Source organism: Manihot esculenta, chromosome 7, assembly GCF_001659605.2.
Source record: "Manihot esculenta cultivar AM560-2 chromosome 7, M.esculenta_v8, whole genome shotgun sequence".
Lineage (NCBI taxonomy): Eukaryota > Viridiplantae > Streptophyta > Magnoliopsida > Malpighiales > Euphorbiaceae > Manihot > Manihot esculenta.
Genome location: NC_035167.2, coordinates 7,004,105 through 7,023,687, shown reverse-complemented (window position 1 = coordinate 7,023,687; position 19,583 = coordinate 7,004,105). Strand labels below are relative to the sequence as shown.

The following is a 19,583-nucleotide window of genomic DNA, read 5'->3' as shown; positions in this document are numbered from 1 at the left end:
AATACATTCCCAATCCTTTGCAGGATTTTCAAAGGATCCAATGTATCTTAGAGCTAATTTACCCTTCTTCCCATAACGAATCACCCTCTCTTTCGGAGCCACCTCCAGCAATACCTCAACCTTCTCTTGATCCTTAACAAACTTAACGAACTTTTACTGCGCATTCTAATAAAACTTTTCTCCCTTTTGGAACTTTACACACCTTCTACGAACATCTACCTACCATTTCTGCTAACTCACAGCAGTTCTAATTGTTTCTCTGATCACCGACCTTGTCTCTACTGTAATACAAGATAAACTGTCAAGCGACTTCCGACTGAGGGCAGCTATCATCTCATCTGCCTCACCCAGAAGATACTGAATCTTGAAATCAGAGTCGCGGAACAGTTCTACCCATTACCTCTGCCTCAGATTCATCTCTTTTTGACTCACGATGTACCGCAGCTCCTTTGATCTATAAAGATTTCACAACTTACCCCATACGGGTATTGCCTCCACTTCTCGAGTGCAAAGGCTACAGCTGCCGTCTCTAGATCATGTGTAGGATAATTTCACTCATGTTTCTTCAGCTACCTAGAAACATAAGTAATTACCCTGCCACTTGTATTAACACACAATCTAGTCCCACAAGGGACGCATTACAGGACACTGAAAGCCTTATTACTGGTAAGCAGAGCTACCACCGGTGCTGACTTCACCTTCTCTTCAGTTCTTCACAGCTCTTTTCACACTGATCAAACTACACAACTTCGGGTCCTTCTGGGTCAAGACATCCTAAACGAACCTCCTGTAGTAACCTTCCAAACCCAAAAAGCTCTTGGTCTCTGTCACTATAGTGGGTTTAGGCCAGTTAGCTACAGCTTCCACCTTCTTGGGGTCCACTTCGATTCCTTTTTTTGATTCATCATACCCCAAAAATGAAATACTCCTCAACCAAAACTCACACCTGAAGAACTTGGCATACAAGCCCTGTTCCTTCAAGGTCTGCAACACTATCTTCTGATAATAGGCACTCTCCTCTGTGTTTCTAAAACTCACTACGGTATTGTCAATACCGGAGTGATCCAGAATCCAACTAAAAACTCTGCTTATGAGATCTACAAATGCTATAGGGGCATTTAGTAGCCCGAACGACATTACTAAGAACCCATAATGCCCATATCTCATCCTATCCGCTATCTTCAGTTCATCTTCTACTCTCATTCTTAACTGATAATACCTAGATCTCAGATCTATCTTGGAAGGACAACCGGCTACTACTAGCTGGTCTAAACTAAATCATCGATCCAAAGTAACAGATACTTACTCTTGGTAGTGACCTTGTCCAACGACTTGCAGTCGATAAGGATTCATCCTTTATTCTCATTCACAACTCTTGCAACTACTCTTTCTACTTCTTTAACTCTGCAGGTGCCATCCTGTAGGAAGTGGTAAAGACGGGTCTAGTGTCCATCATCACTCTAAATTCCAACTCTATCTCCCTAGCAGGTGGTAAACCTGACAGCTTCTCTGGGAAAACATTTAAGAACTCACTGACTGCGGGCACTGACACTGGTTCCCCCGATCTGACTGCTATGCTCTCGGACACGAGCAAGAAACCCCTGACAACCTCTCCTGAACAGCCTACGAGCCTATAGGGCTGATATCAAACCTCTAGGCATCTCTACACTGTCCTCTCAAAAGACTACCTTTGATCCATCCTGATCTCTGAACATGACTACCCTGCCTCTACTATCTAAGGCAGTACTATGAGCAGCTAGCCAATCCACCCCTAGAATGACATCAAACAGTCACTCTAGAACCACTAGGTCAGTTGGAAGGCACCTACTCACAACAAACACTAAACTTTACTGGCAGACTGACTCTGCCACTGATGGATCACACTTGGGTCCACTGACCCAAAGAGGACACTCTAATCCCAGAAGCTATCAAACCCCTACTCTCTACGGCTCTCAACGCACTAAGGAAAGAGAAACATCAGGGTTCATAAAAGCAGACACATCAAAACATAAGGGAGTGAACATTACTTGTCACCACCATGTCCGATGTGTCAGCCTCCTGCTGCGTCATGGTGAAGATCCATGCTAGAGCTGATGGACCTTCACTTGGGGAACCTGCTGAAGAAGGAGCTATCCCTCTCCCTCTACCTCTGCCCTGCGCCATAGCTAGAGGTCCTGGCTGAGCCACTCTGCCTGAAGCTATCTGCTGGGACTGTGTTACCAAGGTTGCGGTGGGACACTCACGTGCCATGTGCCCCTCCTGTCCGCACCTGAAAAATGTCGTTGTCCCCACCAGACAGACTCCCTTGTGCGGCCTACCGCACCTCGAACATTTGGAGTCATCCAAACCAGAGCTCGAAATCCGATTCCAGAACTTGTTCTTCTTTGATCTTCTAAGGCCTCTGTTTCCCTTCTTACTCTTTGTAACAACCTCGCTCAGAGGGGAGAGATTAACATCACTTGTTCCTGGGATTTGAAAACCCAAAGACTATGCCATAGACTGCTTAATTGTCCCATGAATGATGGCACTAGCCTCCATCTTCTGAGCCATATCCACTATAGCATGGAAACTCTCCCTTTCTTCTGATTGTATCAAGGAGGAATACCTGAAATGGAGCCTCATGGTATACCTCCTAGCCTTCTTCTGGTCTGTATCAAAACCTTGTCCTGCAAACGGTAACAGCTCTAAAAACTTATCTGTAAACTCATCCACACTCATCTCTTCTGTTTGCCTCAACTGTTCAAACTCAATCATCTTAAGCTCCCTTGAACTATCTAGAAAAGCCCATCCTGCAAACTCGTTGGCAAACTGCTCCCAGGATAAGCTTTCCAACCTTGGGTCCACATAGTTTTTGAAGCATTCCCTTGCCTTCTTGCATTTCAATGTGAACCCTGCCATTTGAATGACTCTACTATCATTTGCTCCTAACTCATCAGTTATCATCTTTACCGTTTTGAGATACTCAAAACGGTCATCACCTGTTTCAAACTTGGGGGCATTCAACTTTAGGTAGTCCGTCATCTTTACTTTTCCTCCAACTGATGAGCTAGATTTGGGTATTTGGACATCAGGGACAATTGGTTCTGCTGGTGGTGGAGGAAGTGCAGCATTTCCTGGGTTAGGGTTTGCTGAACCTGGGTAGAATGATGAGGGTGGAAACATGGGGTACTGTGGGTAAAAGGGAGGATAGGGCATGAAGGTGGGATATGGGTGGTAACTGAAGTAATCCGATGTACCTCCCATCGGATACCCTGGGCCCTGAGGATAGGGTTGGTACTGGGGTGGGTGAATAAAACCCGAGGCCTGAGCGCCTCCTTGGGACACTTCCATACCCTCTACTAACATACTCATGCCCAAACTACTATCTTTTCTCTGATCCTCCTCTTCTGCTTCCCTCACATCAGCCGACATTCTGCCCAGAACTGATCCCCTCCTACTTGCATCAAAAGACCTTCTAGAGTCCCTTGATGTTCCTTCTTTACTTGTCCTACCAGACCTCGCCCTTTGCAGAACAGGGGGATGGGCATCCATGCCCACATTCTCTGGTGGAGCTCCAGTTAATCTCGCAGATCGATGAGTTCCTCTCATCCTGCTTCTGAAAAGCACAACATCACACATAACATCACATGATCCATGTGAGAACACATGAATCCACAATACATACACAACATAACATTAAAGCACATGCATCTCATCATGGCATTTCACATCACCATGCAAGACAGGACTCCACATCCTATCCTAGTGGACATGATTTTGCCTATTGTGCTTGCCCTTCTATAACCTCTATGAGCCCGACACACTATAGGTCCGACCATATGAACCTAGGGCTCTGATACCAATCTGTAACGACCCAAAAATCGAACCGCTACTGGCGCTAGGATCCAGATCGGCTTAAGGCCTCCGGGACCCGTAGCAAGCCTACTCTACATCCTGAACAATTGGTATAATCCCATACATGATCAAACATGCCCATAAAACATTAAAACGTTTCCTTTACCAAGCTTGACCTGTGCATGCACTATGTCTGAATACATAGAACCCCTAGGCTCAGCATATCCTATGTCAAACTCGGTCCAACACATAAATCAATAAAAAACATAACATAAAACTCATGTACAAAGGGATTATCCAACTCGGGCCAAGCACAATACTATAACTCGGTACACATTACATCATATCATTGTACAATACATAACTTTGAATTACATCATGTCCACTACTATCTATAACATACTCTTCACTCTAGCTGCTATCCCATGCTAACTCTGACTGGCCCTGCAAAACGAGGAATTCGGGAGAGGGATGAGCTACTAAAGCCCAGTGAGCAGAACAGTAATATAAATCCATTTAAAAGATATGCTCTCATGAAATGCATCACATCACAAACATATCACATCAAGGATGAACTTGTCACCAATAGCCCTCTACATATCGTAATATGTCCAACTACGCCAGGGGCGATAAGGCCTCACCTGGACTCCTCTTATATAGCTCATATCATAACATGTCCAACTACGCCAGGGGTGATAAAGCCTCACCTGGACGTCTCTTACATATATCCTAGTGCCAGGGGCGACCTGGTCTTTCTATCTCATGTCATATCTCATATCATGTCATTTCATCTCATATCAAGAGCTAAGGATCATCCAATATTCATCCACATCAACAACATATTATGCAATGCATCATATTCGTGAATTCTAATGCAAAACAACCTAATACATATCATGGCATTTTATGATGCATGGATCATGCTCCAAAGTTCATTTGCTTTAAAAGAAAGGAGTTGTATTCTACTCACCTTTAGCAACTGCTGGGCTAACTCAGGACCAACTACCTCTGAAGCAGCTAACTCTGCTGACCACCTCGGTTCCCCAGGTCTGAGCCTACGCAGGTGGACTCAAATGAGGGACCAAACAACTCTATCATAACACTAAACATCTCCCCAAAAACCCCTCTAAAACACCTCAAAACATGCATGCAAAACAGGCAAAGGAAAGCTGGACAGGGCACCTTCGGCGGCACATTCGGAGGCCGAATGCTCCCACAGATCCGAAAGTCAGGCACTTTCGGAGGCAGGTTCAGCGGCCGAAAGTCTCCTCCAGAGACGAAAGCCAGGCACTTTCAGCGGCACCTTCGGTGGCCGAAAGTCCCTCCAGAGCCGAAAGTCCATTTTCGGGGGCAAGGTTAGGCGGCCAAACCAAGCATTCAAAGGAATGTTCGGCGGTCGAACCTGAGTTCATCCAGAACTCAGCCTCTTATGCACTCAAGCCTCCCAACCCTTCAAACACCCAAAACATGCCTCAACCCTTTCCAAAACATGCATAACTCATACAACAAGCATCTAGGGGTCTCAAACTAGCCTAAACCCCCAACAAACATCACATAACATGCAATAACATACTTTTATCATAAAGGGTATTAAAACCCTAAACATGCATACCATGCATCTCATGCATAAAAACCCTTTTAACCCTTCATAAAACTCATTTAAAACCTCATAAAAGCTAAGGATCTACACTTACCTCTTGAAGAACAAGAGTTGGTGCGACCTCAAACTTGAAGATATGGAGAATCCAAGCTCCAAAGTCTTCAAACTTCAAAACCTTGCTCAAAGCTCACAACTCTTCAAAACAAGGAGAAAACCCATGAAAACTTTGAAAGATTTGAAGAAACATCATGAAAACAACCAAAGGAGAGCATGAGCCTACCCTTGCACGAAAAGAGAGTGAACGTACACTCCATTGTTGGTCAACGGGGATTTTATAGATGGCCAACCGCCTCTCCTTCGGCGGCCAAAGCTGCATGCAAACCTTTACCACGTTCGGCGGCCGAACATGGGCTTCGGAGGCAGCAAAACCATGCAACGTTCAACGGCCGAACTTCACTTTCGGCGGCCGAACCTGGCAATTGCCTCCTTGGTCTTTTCTCTTCAAAACTCAAATCCTTTGCATTCAAAACCATAAAACTCTTAAAAACCTTTAGAAAACCTTTCCCTTTTACCCTTCTAGGAATCTCCGACATCCTCGAATTCCAGATTTCAAATGGAAAGCCCGCCGAAAAACAAGAATTCCAATGACGGAGTCTAGCCGGGTATTACAAGGAGGTTCCGACGTCTGAGATTCCGAATTTTAACGGAGATTCCATCGAAAAGTTAGAATTCCGACGCCGGAGTCTAGCCGGGTATTACACACTACATCCCTGCTAACAAAAAAAGAACCATCAATCAAATTTTATAATTTATAGGCTTTTATGACTGCCAGCATAGCTAACTAGAATAGCTTTAATAGCTTTAGCATTAAATTGGTCCTTATGTTTATCTATATGAGTAGAAAAACATAAGCAATCAAATTTTCTTAAGTATGCATACTGAGTAAGATGCCCATGTAGTCTTTCATAGGGACTTTACTAACTAAATTTCTCAATAGGTAATTTATTTATTAGGTAAGTGGCAGTGAGAATGCATTCTGACCCAAATAGTTAGGAGTGCAATATTGAATTTTTAAAACTCTAACTATGTTAAGAATGTGTCTATGCTTCCTTTCCACTATTCCATTTTGCTGTGGAACATATGGACAAGATTTTTTTTTATGAATAATGCCTTTGTTGGTAAGCATTATGCTATACTCACGGCTGAGAAACTCACATCCATTTTTTGTCCTAATAGTTTTAATGCTAACTCCATATAGTGTTTCTACCATTTTTATAAAGTTGCAGAGGGCATTAAAAGTTTGCCCCTTAAGGTGCTTCATGAAGGTCCACACTACTCTTATGTGATCATCAACCACAGCAAAGAAGTACCTAGCACCAATAATGGATGTCTCCTTATAGGGACCCCATATGTTTACATGAATTAAGTCAAAAGGTTTTTGGGCAATGGTATTGCTAATAGGGAAGTCTTGACTATTTAGCCGAGGGATAGATTTTGCAGTCAATGGCAGAAGTGTCCTTAATAGCAATACCTCTAATGTGTTTTAACTTCCCAATGGAAGCATGTCACAGTCTATCATGCATATCAACAACAGACATAACACACTAATGTATGGTAGAATTAGAATACAAGATTTCTTTATTAATTCCATCCACAGAAAGTATGGTATTTATAAAGGTTCTCAAAATAGGGATAGTATTCATAATCTTATGTAAATAGTTATTGATTTCAGTGAGAGAGAAACTCAGCTGAGTAAGCTTGTATAGGCCTCCTTGTTCCTTTCTCATAGCAATCACTCTCTTAATCAGAAGGTCCTAGATAATGCAGTAATCATTGCAAATTATTATATTGAAACTAAAGCTACTGATAAGCTTGCTAGCAGATAAGAGCTTGTATTGAAATTTAGAAACATAAAGAATATTGTCAAGAGTAATGCAGTCAAACAGATTGACATAGCCACAGTTAAATATTTGAACTGCTGATGAGGAACCTACAATTAACTCGTTATAAAAAAATCCCATCACACAACCTGACAAAGAACGAGTTAAAGATATTTTTCAAAGGTTGTTCTACTACACTCTTAACCAACCAATGTGATTAGTACCTTATATAATCAAGCAGCCAGCTATAGAACACCATAAAAAATTTTTGATAAGTTAACTAAGTATGGAGGAAATCCATATTAGAATACCACAAGGTTGAATCTTGATAAGTTGCTAAATAATGGAGAACTAAAGTTCTAAGAATAAATTCTCATTATGGAGAGAAATATCAAATCTTTACTTATTAACGTACTCTCCCCTATATATAAAATAAAAGTTATTTATAACCAAATATCTCCTAATCCTAGTTAGAATAGAAAAATAAAATAAAACCTAATTGAAATAGAAAAATAAGACAAATTCTAGTTAAAATAGAAAAATATAAGGTAATCCTATTTGAATAAGGAAAACTACATCTAATCCTACTAATTTAACTCTTAATCCATATTCTCATAAAAGATATCAAAACACGCTAAAATATCCCATATCTGAGCTTCCAAAATTGAATTTATAATGGCTAAAACTGGACACATGAATTTGAAGTAAATAAGCCTATTTCTTTTTCTTATTTTCCAAACATGGTACTCAATATGCATAATTTGACTTCTCCCTGTTTCCTCATAATTTTTTACTTTCCTAGATGAATACTCAAAAAATATCACAACGTTCTTACAGTTTAAGCTATTGAAAAGTATTGTCCCCTTGTACATGCATCAACTGCAATCCCATCAGAGAATGAAATAGAGACATATTTGTGTATGGATTGAAAAGAAATGAATAAGGACTTATTAGAGGACATGTGGTCAGTAGCACCAATGTCTAAGATCCAACTAGTATCATCATACAAGTTAACAACATAAGTATTTATTGATTAGACTTACCAGTAGAATCCATAAAATGATAATCAAAAGCATGCTTAGAATGTGAACTAGAATGCATTGAAGTACTAGCAGTGAAGGCTGTTATCTTTTTCATCAGTTTGGTAACCTCATATTGTAATGAGTTTAAAATGGTAGTAAGCTCATCTATCTTGGTGGTTGTATCAAGAGGATCTAAAGGATTATCCTCTTCAATGGTAATCCCTTCCACTGTAGCCACCATTCTTGTGTTTGTATGCAATTTTATAGATCGTCCACCAGTCTTGGTTTTAGGCTTATACCATTCAGGATAGCCTATCAGCTTAAAGTAACATTCCTTTATGTGTTCATCCATGTTACAGTAGGTGCATTGACCCTTTTTGGTGTCAAACCTCTTTTGTTTCCCTTGCGGATTTCCTTGTGCCTTGTTAAGAAGTATAAGAGAATTCACATTTTTATTTATAGTGCCTAAGATCTCTTTCTATGATTCAAACTTGACAACCATGGAGTAAGCTTTGTTTACAGATGGCAATGGTCCATCCCAAGGAACTGCGTCCCTCACAGATCCAAAAACATCGTTCAATCCCATCAGAAACTGCATAAGTTTGTTTCTATTTGCTACCTCAGCTATAACTTTAGAAGCACCACAGATACATAGAGATAAGGTCTCCATGGACCCTAATCCATCCTAGAGCCTCTTCAACTTGGTGAAGTAGACTGGCACAAAGGCATTTTCTTGTGTAATTAGGGATATTTTCCTGTGCAATTGGTAGATCATAAGTCCATTACACTTATCAAATCTCTCAGAGATTTTCAGCCAAATATCTTTGACAGAGACGATGTAGATGAATCCATCCAATGAATCTTTGGAATCGAGTTCAAGATCCAAGATGTGGCCATGAAATCATGTATTTTCCACTGCTCATATGACGCGGAGTCCTTAATTGGTGTCAAAACTGTTCCTTCGATAAATCTTAACTTTTGTTTGGTTCCTAAGACTATTTTAATAGCCCTACTCCAAGATTTGAATTAAGTTCCACTTCAGGTGTAGAGACTAAGAACATACTTACATGATCCGATGACTGTAGGCTAAATGGATCTTTGATTCCTTAAACACTAGCTAGTCCTTTATCGGCAATTACCATAGATGTTTGATACTTGCTATTGTGTTCACGCTCTGACATCCTTGTCTCGAGTACTAACATAGCACAAATCTTGGATATAAGGAAAGACAAGTAGTTGAGGATCAAATCCTAGACTCTGATACCATGAGAGAAACCAAAGATAATAAAAAAAAATGAATCTTTTTATTGATCTTGTAAAAATGATCGTTACAAGGAGTTGTACACAAGTGAAGCTTTCTATAATATCAAAGGCAAAGTTCAAAAACAGTCATTCTAAAAGAACACAAAAAACATGCAATTCTAATTATACTTGTTCCGTAATTAAGCAACAATAAAGGAAAATAAAAAAAAAGTAAAAAAAAAAAACAATTACACTAAAACTCAACAGCAATTTTAATTCTTAACAAAATTCATTTTGTTATGAATAGTATTTCAAATTTTCTTGTATATCAAAAAAAATTACTACTATATTTTTATAATTTGATCTAACTAATTAAAATATCTATATAATTTTTAAATTACATTAAAATACTCTTATAATTTAATTTTATTAATGGAACAAGTCAACTGTCACTTTAGTTCTTTTTACTGTTAATACGCTATTTTTATGAGAATAATAATTTTTATGACCAAATTACCTTATACTTAACAAATATAACCCACCTTCTCTCTCCCTTACTATGTCTTTCACTCTCTCCCTCTCTCTCATTTTCACTCTTTCATGATCTGCATGAACAAGGTCTCACCCGCTCCGAGAAATAAAAGCAAAATCTCATTTCTTAAATCCTTCCGCCAATAAATAAAACACTCGCTTTAGCACCCAAGCCCAATATCGATTCTTCTGCTGGCTTCTTTCTGGCTGCATCCATAACACTTTGCCTCCGTCATAACCCTTATATGGATTGACTTGAAACCCAAATATAGTTACTGTCTATGAATCATGCTGCATGACTTCATATGTTTTTGTAGTTTGTGCTTGAAATATATATATATATATATATATATATATGGGTGGTCTTTGATGAATCTGAATCACCTTTTAGTTTTTATTATTTTTTTATTGAAATAGCAGAGATCAGCAGCTAAGTGCTGTGGTCCTTACATGAAGTTCAATAAAGCCACTCTTAGATTTTTAACAATGTCCTTCACTGCCGTGGAGATTTCAGCTTCCATACCTACACATTTATGGAAATTGATTAGATGGGTACTCAACTAAATCATGGTTAATTTGAAAATGTTCGATCTATGAGATCTAACTCAAGTTACCTTAGTGATAGTGATAATATCAACGGTGGAATTCCCAAAAGGCAAGAACTATTGTTGATAGGTTCTCTGGTTCACTTGGTATTTTTGGAATAACTCCCTATTGTTTATCCCAATGTATTCGAACCAATATATCTTAATCTGAAACTCTCACTTCAACCTCTAGAAGAGCTGAATTGAAGGCTACGTCAGAATTTTCATCACATGAAGGAGAGTCATCATCAATAAAGACTTGATACTTCTTCAATAGAACTACTGATTCTACAGTTCTCTTCTTGGTCTGTTCCTCGAGTACTTTATCTTGTTCTTAGAGTTGTTTTACATACTTGATAGCATCTCCAAGGAGAGAAGCTTTGTCCATCTTCAAGTTGTATCATATTCTTGAAGTTGTTGCACGAGGATGGATTGCATGAAAGTAGAAATAATATAGTCTGTATTTGAGCACATTTTCTTCATATAGCGAAAGAGAAAAGAGAGAGAGAAAGAAAATAGAGGAGAGAGGGGTGGGTTATATTTATTAATTAAAGGGTTTGGTTTAATATGAATTAATCTATAAATCGAATTAATTTAAAATTTTAATTTGATTTTTTATTTATTTGAATTCAATTCAATTCGATTTTTAATTTCAAAAATTTCGGTTATTTCAGTTCGGTTTGATTTTAATCAGAAAAAATTAAAAAAATTAAAGCGAACCAATTAGTGATATAATATATTATTTTAAATAAGAGATTATATCATATTAAAGTTGAAATATTCTATTAAATTTTAAAATATTAAAAATAAAGCGTAAAAAATAAAAAAATTTATTAAAATTTAAATTAATTAAACCGAATCAAATCAAATCAGTTCAGTTCGATTCAATTTTTAATCAAAACCAATACGATTTAATTTTTATAAATACTAAAATTTTAATTTTTAATTTATTCGATTTAATTTAATTTTAAATCAAATCGATACAACATAACTTCTATACAAATTATTATTCTCACTATTGACTAAAAGAAAAAGAGTGGACTGCTTGTTAAATTGATAAAATCAAATTATAAAAGCATTTTAATATTATTAAAAAAAAAAATTCATTGACTCGCTTTATTTGTGTATTGAATTCATGACGAAGCTGATCTAGATAAGTGTTTTTCTTTATTGCCAAAGCACCTGTAAGAGCATCCATATAAACTTGTCATGTACTTCTTTCTAGTAGAATTGTCGTCTCCAAGGAGGAATCCCTAGAGTTGAACTGCTTGAACGGGATGATTCTGAGTAAATTTTCCAATCCTCTTTCAGCGGCCTCAACCCCTGCGCCACCTCCTCCTCCTTCTTCTTCTTCTTCTCCTCTTTCTCCTCTTCCTTCTTTGGCTCCTCTTCCTTCTTTGGGGGTTTGGGAGTTACAAGATCAAAAAGGAAAGCAAATATAGTTGCAGTGGTTGATGCAGATGAGAATATCACTTGCATTATGTCTTTGAACTGATGATTAAACAAAGCAATTCATCAACTAAGTAACATGATATAAGAACTTAAATTGAAGAAATTAACAAATATGAATGAAGCATGCATACTCACCCAGGAGGCTCTTGAATGAGGAAGATCTTCACCAGAAAATAAATCATAATTACTGAAGTATTTATTCATTGAGAGACCCATAAACAGTGAGATCCCTAAAATGAACTTCGACCTGAACTTATCCAACTCGCAATAATACAAATCTTCAAGCCCAGTTGAAACTGTTCATTCACCCAATGGATCTCTGTCTCAGTCCACTCATTATATTTAAAGTATATAAATTCAAATAAAACAAAGAAAGGGATACATACCCACATAAGGGAAGAAGACAATATGCAGAGACGCCAGAATTGGCAAAGGTACAGAAGCTATAATTGCAGTCAGTTTTCCTATTAATGACGTCATATGATTTAATTATATCAAACACCAGGCTCAACTTAGAATTTTGTCAATAACCAAATAAATCCTAATAATAATGCTGCAATTAAATTTCAATTTTCTATAATAATAATTTTCAATTTTTTTTTTTGAAAGATAATAATAATAATAATATGTAAAAGAGATGTAATTTGGTTAGAAATACTAGACCTAGTGAGGAAAAGAGAAGCATAAAAATTGCTGATACAAAATTGATCCTGAGGCTGCCTACCCTTGTCAACCCCACTAACCCTGAATGTTCACTGCACCCACAAACATCAGCTTCATTTAAAATAAATCTTTACAATAAAAAAAATTAATTAAATTCTCATAAAACTACATTATTTTTTTATTAAATATTTTTTTATTAAACTACATTCTCATAAAAAATATTTTTTTATTAAATAATTTTTTTAATGTTTAAAACATAAAAAAAAAAATTGTGAACAATATTTTCTTTGTATTCTGAACATGTAGAGCTTAATCCTTACGCAGAAGCAGTGGAGCCAAGTCCCATTCCAAAGACTGCATCAATTAAAGTTCCAATTCCCTGAAAAATTCATAAATTTATAATTAAGTGATACCTGAATGAGAAAATAGAAGAGGATGGATTCATTATTTAATTTTTATAAAAATTTATTATTTTTCCAATTAAAATCATTAAAGAAAATTATTTGTTCAGAGTCCATCAATTACCGACATTTTATTTATTAGGCATTTTAAAGGAATTCAAATAAAAATAAAAATAAAAATTTTCAATTGACTACCTGAAACCCAATAGCATAACGGAGTAGATCAGGTGAAATAGGCAGTGCACTCCCATATTGTTTAATAGGCTGAAAATAAAAAATTAAAAAAAAAAAAAAAAAAAAAAAAACACTTATCAACAAATGAGTAGCAACACAGACAATTTACTGAATTTTCTTCATTGTTGGCAAAAAGTTAGAAGAGAGAGAAGAGCAGAGAGAGAAGCGAGCGTTTGTGGGTTTTGTTTCACCAAAATTTACTTTTTTAAAAAAATAAAATTCATCAATCCAATCTAAATAAATTAAAATTACTCCATTAACTTCTGATTCTATTTTTTTTATTTTTCTTAATAAATATTTATGTCATTTTTATAATTATTTTTTATTAATAATCTTTCCTTTCAAAAATTTAACATATCAACTCAAATACATTTAAAATATTATCTTGAGAAATAACGATTATTAGAAATGTAATTTTTTAAAAATTAAACTTTCCTTAGAAATAAATTATTTTAAATCAACCGGAAACTTAATTATAAACAAATAAAAGCGTAATTGCAATGGACAAAAGCATTAAAGTAATCACACGTCACCTTTGTGCCAATTGGACGATTAAGTTTGGGGGGTTTTGCACGATATTCGCCTCCTAATCTTAATGACGTGGAAAATGTACCGATACTCTGCAATAAATCAATAACTCTGACTAATAAAAAAATAATAATAAATTTTAACTTATTAATATAGAAGTCTTTAAATTATATAAACCCGTGTTTGAATTAATTATAAAAAAAAAAAACAGAATAAAAGAGAAATTGTTGTTGATATAGAAGATTTTATTTGATACTGTACGTATATATCAACTTAATATAGTGTGGAAAAACTCAAATCTTTTCATTTTAAAAAATATCCGTGAGCTTATTTTTTTTATTAATTTTAACGATTAAATATTAAATTTTTTTTATATTATATAAATTAAATTATTTTTTATTTTTTTAAATAAAAATTAAAAATTAAAAATAATTATATATATTTATTATTAAATTAAATCTGTGAATATTTTTATCAACTGTTTAAATATTAAAAAAAATTGTGTTAATAATATGATGTATATATAAAACCTCAATAGTGGCAACAACACAAGCAGCCATCATCAAAAAGGCATCTCTAGCTTCAAAAGTGGGAGAGCCCCATTGAAATGGATTTGGTATCTTTATCCTGCATATAATAATAATTCTATCAAACTGTTATTTTTTTTAATATATAAATTGATTATTATAATTTTATTTATAAATTTGTTTTAAAAATTTTTTTATATTTAATAAAATTTAATATATTTAAAATAAATATAATTAAAAAATTAGAAGTCGAAAACAGAGTAATAAATTAGCAGTAATGAATTTTCTTTTTCAAAGTAAAAAATAATATATATATATATATTACAGGAAATTACTTCTTTATCCTTAATTTTCATCCAAAATAACGCATTATGCTGTTTTATTTTTAGAATTTAATAATTTAATTCTTATATTTTGACTTTATAGATTACTACCCCTAATTTTCTATTAATTATATGAAAATTACTAAAATTCCATTAAAAATATATTATTTTTGGATATAAATTATGTCTTTTTAGATATAAATATTTTAAGCATTGTATTTTAATTTTTTTTTTTTAAAAAAAAACTATTATTTACTATGGACAATAAGATTTGCAAGCACGAAAATGAATTAGTTGGAGCTGACCAAGGTGCAGCAGGAATGAGGGCAGAACGATCAGTACGACAAGTCGTTTGTGTTTGTTGAGAAGCATTATCAAATGCACCAGCCGCTGTCAAAATTTCTGCTAAGGTCCATGCAATTCCAATGGAGACTGTGATCATAACTGATCGAATGACCATAGGATTTTTGGTTTTCCAAAGATATGGAAGGAACTGCACTAATAATATTATTATAAATTACTATATTAAAAGTCACCAAATTTAATACTTTCATAATTTATGAATAATAAATTAATGTAAAACAAGTCACTGATTACTTACCTGTGTTGAAAAGATTACAAGAAAAACTGCTGGGAGTCCAATTTCAATACATTTCGCCATCTACAGAGGATCAATCAAATAAAAGAAATATCACGTGGTATGTATAATTGAAATTTTATTATTTAATTCCTATTATTGAGGTAATTAATTTTTTGATTTTAAAAAATTATTAAAATGTTTCTAATATTTGAAAAAATTTATTAGTTAGTCTTTTTATTAATATTAACGTTAAATATTTTTTATTTAATTTTTATAATTTAAAAAATTTATTAGTTAAGTTTTTAAATTTACTTGGTCTTTTTAGTGCATGAATTGGGTGTTTACTCTTTCATTACAACGAAGTGAACTAAATAATTCCTCTCTTTTTACTGTGGAATTAAACTGTATTCGTATTTTGCTAAGTTTAATAAAATCCATTCTCAGTAGTATTCTTTCTTTCTTCATAATCTCATACCAAAAAACAATTTGTGTATTGGATAGCAGTAGATTTCTGTTTCAATTCATATATGTTTACATCTGGCTTCTTTTTTTTATTTTTTTATTTTTAATGGTATTATTGTTGAGAAGGATATAAAAAAAATTATTTTTACTGCTGATCCTATATATGTCTTTACTAGTGTATTATAATATTGTAGGAAATTTAAAATCTTCATCTAAATAAGATAATCGATTAAGAAAATAATGAGAAAGGAAGTAAGAGAAATTATGTTTTCAAATATAAAATTTTCTTAAAATATGTTATAGGTAATAGGAAAGGTACTGTAAAAAAAAATTTTATTTTAATAAGTTTAATTGGTCATAATTTTTTGAATTAATAGAAAAATGAGTGGAGAGACTTATTATTCAGATAGAATGATAATGAAAGAATTTAAATATTTAATTTTAAAAATATAAAAATTAATTTATCAATTATCTTAAAATTTAAAAAATTAAAATATAATTTATCCTAACAATAAAAATTACTATTTGACATTATTGTTGAATAAGGTATTGGTGTTACCTGTGGGAATCCACGGTCGTACATTTCAAGTCCAGTGAGAGTCACAAGAGGAATAGAAGAGAGAAGGCTAAGCTTGCTGGCATCAGAACATATCCAAATTAAAACTCTTAATAATAATAAAATTTCCCAATATTCGTCACTAGAGTTTGTTGGATATAAACAAATTAAATTAAATTAAATTATATGCGACCTAAATTCATCTGAAATTCACATATCTATCTAAATTTTCAAAAAAAATTTCCAAAATAAAATTTTAAATTTTAAATTTGACGAATCTGTTAATGTTTTATAATTATTGTGCTTGAAATAAGCTCATTATTCTACCTTGCAAAGATTTGGCCGAGACCAGAGAAACCAACGATGATTTGAAGGAAGGACCCAATAATACTTGCTCCTTGAATGCGTCTCATGGATTTTTTGAACATCTAATGTTGCATGAAACCACACACACAAAATTATAATTGTAATCACAATAATATAAATTAACTTTAGAGTTAAAAGTCGATTCAAATTAAAAAAAGAGATTAAATTAAATTATTTTAAAATTTTAGTTTAATTTTTTATTTATTTTAATTTAATTTTTAATTTTAAAATTTTCAGTTATTTTAATTCGATTTCATTTTAATTAGAAAAATTGAAAAAATTAAATTTAATAATAATATATTATTTTTAATAATATAAAAATATTAGACTATAATTAAAATAAAAATAATTCAATTAAATTTAAGAATATTAAAAATAAAATATAAAAAATAAAAATTCTATTAAAAAACTCGACCGATTAAATTAAACTGAATATAATTAAATCAAACCGATTCAATTGAAATTGATTTCTATTTAAAATTGTTTTGATTTTTACAAATATTAAAATTTCAATTTTTAGTATATTTAATTCGATTTAATTTTAAATCGAACTAACTGAATATTCTATAAATAATTTATTAAAATTCTTAAATTATTTTAAATCTAATAAATTATTTGTTACCTAAATTTAAACATATAATTAATTATCAAAATACCTCATAAAATATCTCTAGGATTGGCAACATAGCTAGGTAACTCACCTGACGAGGAGTAAGAGTGGCACCAAATTTATTTGTAGTTGATATAGCAATGGAGATGGCAGGGTAGATGAAAGCTTGTGAAATTTGCATCACCACAGGAAGTTGAGAACCGAACAAAATCTGCAGCAACGTGTTTATCGCTGCTGTAAACAGCGAACTTTGGATTGCCTCCGCTTTATCCACCTGATTTGCAATTGAAAAAATATTAATTATTTATCAGCAATTCAAGTTCCAATCAGCTTTTTCATGAAAACCTGTGTGATAATAGGTCTAGATAATTTTTTTTATTTTTATTTTCTGATAATACAGCTTACATGGTCACCACCCATCACTGTGGCTAGCATGGAGGGAATGATCATAGAAGTCCACACGATCACTATACTAAATTGTAATCCCATGAAATAAAGAGATGGATCACCTGCATTCAAATGAATCCAGAGAAATTATTTAGTGCTTAGAAAGTACTGAATATAATATTTTAATTCTTAATTAATTTGATACATAAATTAATTTTTAATTAATTAAATATATAAATTAATTTATGCACCAAATACAAAATTTTCTTGATAATTACATATTATTATCAACATTGTTATAAGATGAGATTAAAAACCACTTACCAATTAAATTAATTCCTATTGATGAAAGAAAATCAAGAGATTAAATAGTCTAATTTTTCAAAATGGAGATCCAATTGTTATTAAATATAAAATTTAGGGACTAAATTATAAATTTCAGTTATCATTATTGTTATTAGGTATGAATATGGATGGGATCATGAAAGAAAACTTACTCCAGTTTGGATTCTCTCCTATGGGAATTTCGACTTCAGTTAGACGGGGCTTCACCTGAGCCTGTCTTCTCCGATATTTTTCTGTAAGAGCTTCATCTATTTCCCTTTTTGTTCTGGATGGTTGTCGCGGTCGTCGCGTTGCATGGGATCGTCGTGGTGGTGGTGGTTTCAATGATTGTTGTTGTGGTGGTGGTGGTGGTGGTGATGGTGGTAGCGATGGAGGTGGAGGTGGAGGTGGAGGTGGAGGTGGGGGTGACTGAGGCGGCTGCGATTCATATGGGTAAGCAGAAGATGAAGTAGCAGGGAAGCCGTAGTTGGAAATAAACCAATGATTTTGGCAATTAGGGCAACGGGGCGGAGAAGAGAAAGACAAGTAGTAGAGAGGCGGTGGTCTTTGCTGGCAATAGGGGCACTCTAGTATGCATGTATCAATGCCAGCCATTTTCGCCTTCTCTCTGCATCGCATGGACAATATATTCAAAAATTTATATAAATACGAAATTTTGAAAAAGACAAAGAAATTACTATGGAAAATAAGTAAACAATATGCACATCTCAGTCAGTGTTAGTTGAATTTATTAAAAAAACAATTATAATAATTTTCTATATTATTATTTTACATTAATTAAATATAAATTTATTATGTTAATTCATGAAACATGGTTCAATAAATTATGTTTACCAATAATAGGTATTTATATTTCTATATATATATAAAAATGGAACTGGAATATTAGAATTTTTCAAAACCTATAAATTATTTACAACAGTATTTTTATAAAAGTAATTAATATTTCTAAACCCCTGTCCAAATTAAAGGCTTATGACAAAAATGTATGACGTATCTTGATCTTCACAAATTCGTATTTTATATGTTATCATATATTATAAATTAATTGATCATTTAGACCAAATATAATATAATATATAAGTAAAATTTAAGAAAATTAAATGCAATGAGCAAATAAGTAATTAAATGCAAGTAAATTAATTAAATGAAATAAGTAAATAAAGCTATATTAAAATTAATAAATCAACCACTATTAGAATGAGTGGTGAGACACTCTCATTTTTTTTAAGTGAGATTAAGAGTTTAATTCTCTTGAATAAAAGTGAATAAAGTAAATACTATCGATTTTTTAAATTTTTAAGATTAATATTTTGAAGTAATATTATTTTTAATTTTAAAAAAAATCTATTAATTCTTTTAAATTATAATTTATCTCTGTATTCACCTATTTAATATGGTAAAATATATAATTAAATAAATATAAAAAATTTCAAATTCAACTCTCTCCATTTTC

The 19,583-nt window shown here is 33.4% G+C and overlaps 1 protein-coding gene across 1 annotated transcript; it reads right to left on the bottom strand.

Moving 5' to 3' along the window:
* Nucleotides 1–11,763: 11,763 nt before the first annotated feature.
* On the bottom strand, nt 11,764–17,905 carry LOC110618923 (nucleobase-ascorbate transporter 4). Its single transcript, XM_043958106.1, has 14 exons — nt 17,801–17,905; nt 17,487–17,669; nt 16,747–16,847; nt 16,423–16,498; nt 15,423–15,482; nt 15,127–15,314; nt 14,502–14,598; nt 13,977–14,063; nt 13,405–13,473; nt 13,129–13,187; nt 12,753–12,900; nt 12,532–12,613; nt 12,281–12,441; nt 11,764–12,184 (listed from the first exon to the last, which is right to left on the bottom strand). Exons 1-14 carry the CDS (start codon nt 17,882–17,884, stop codon nt 11,915–11,917), a joined length of 1,665 nt encoding a protein of 554 aa, XP_043814041.1. The 5' UTR covers nt 17,885–17,905; the 3' UTR covers nt 11,764–11,914.
* Nucleotides 17,906–19,583: the final 1,678 nt, after the last annotated feature.

Coding starts and splice junctions, on each gene's coding strand:
- LOC110618923 (XM_043958106.1), bottom strand. CDS start 17,884: ATGGGATTACAATTTAGTATAGTGATCGTGTGGACTTCTATGATCATT. Junction 16,499..16,746: donor CTCGGCCAAATCTTTGCAAG/GTAGAATAATGA, acceptor TTCTGATGCCAG/CAAGCTTAGCCTTCTCTCTT. Junction 13,188..13,404: donor GTTATGCTATTGGGTTTCAG/GTAGTCAATTGA, acceptor TGAATTTTTCAG/GGAATTGGAACTTTAATTGA.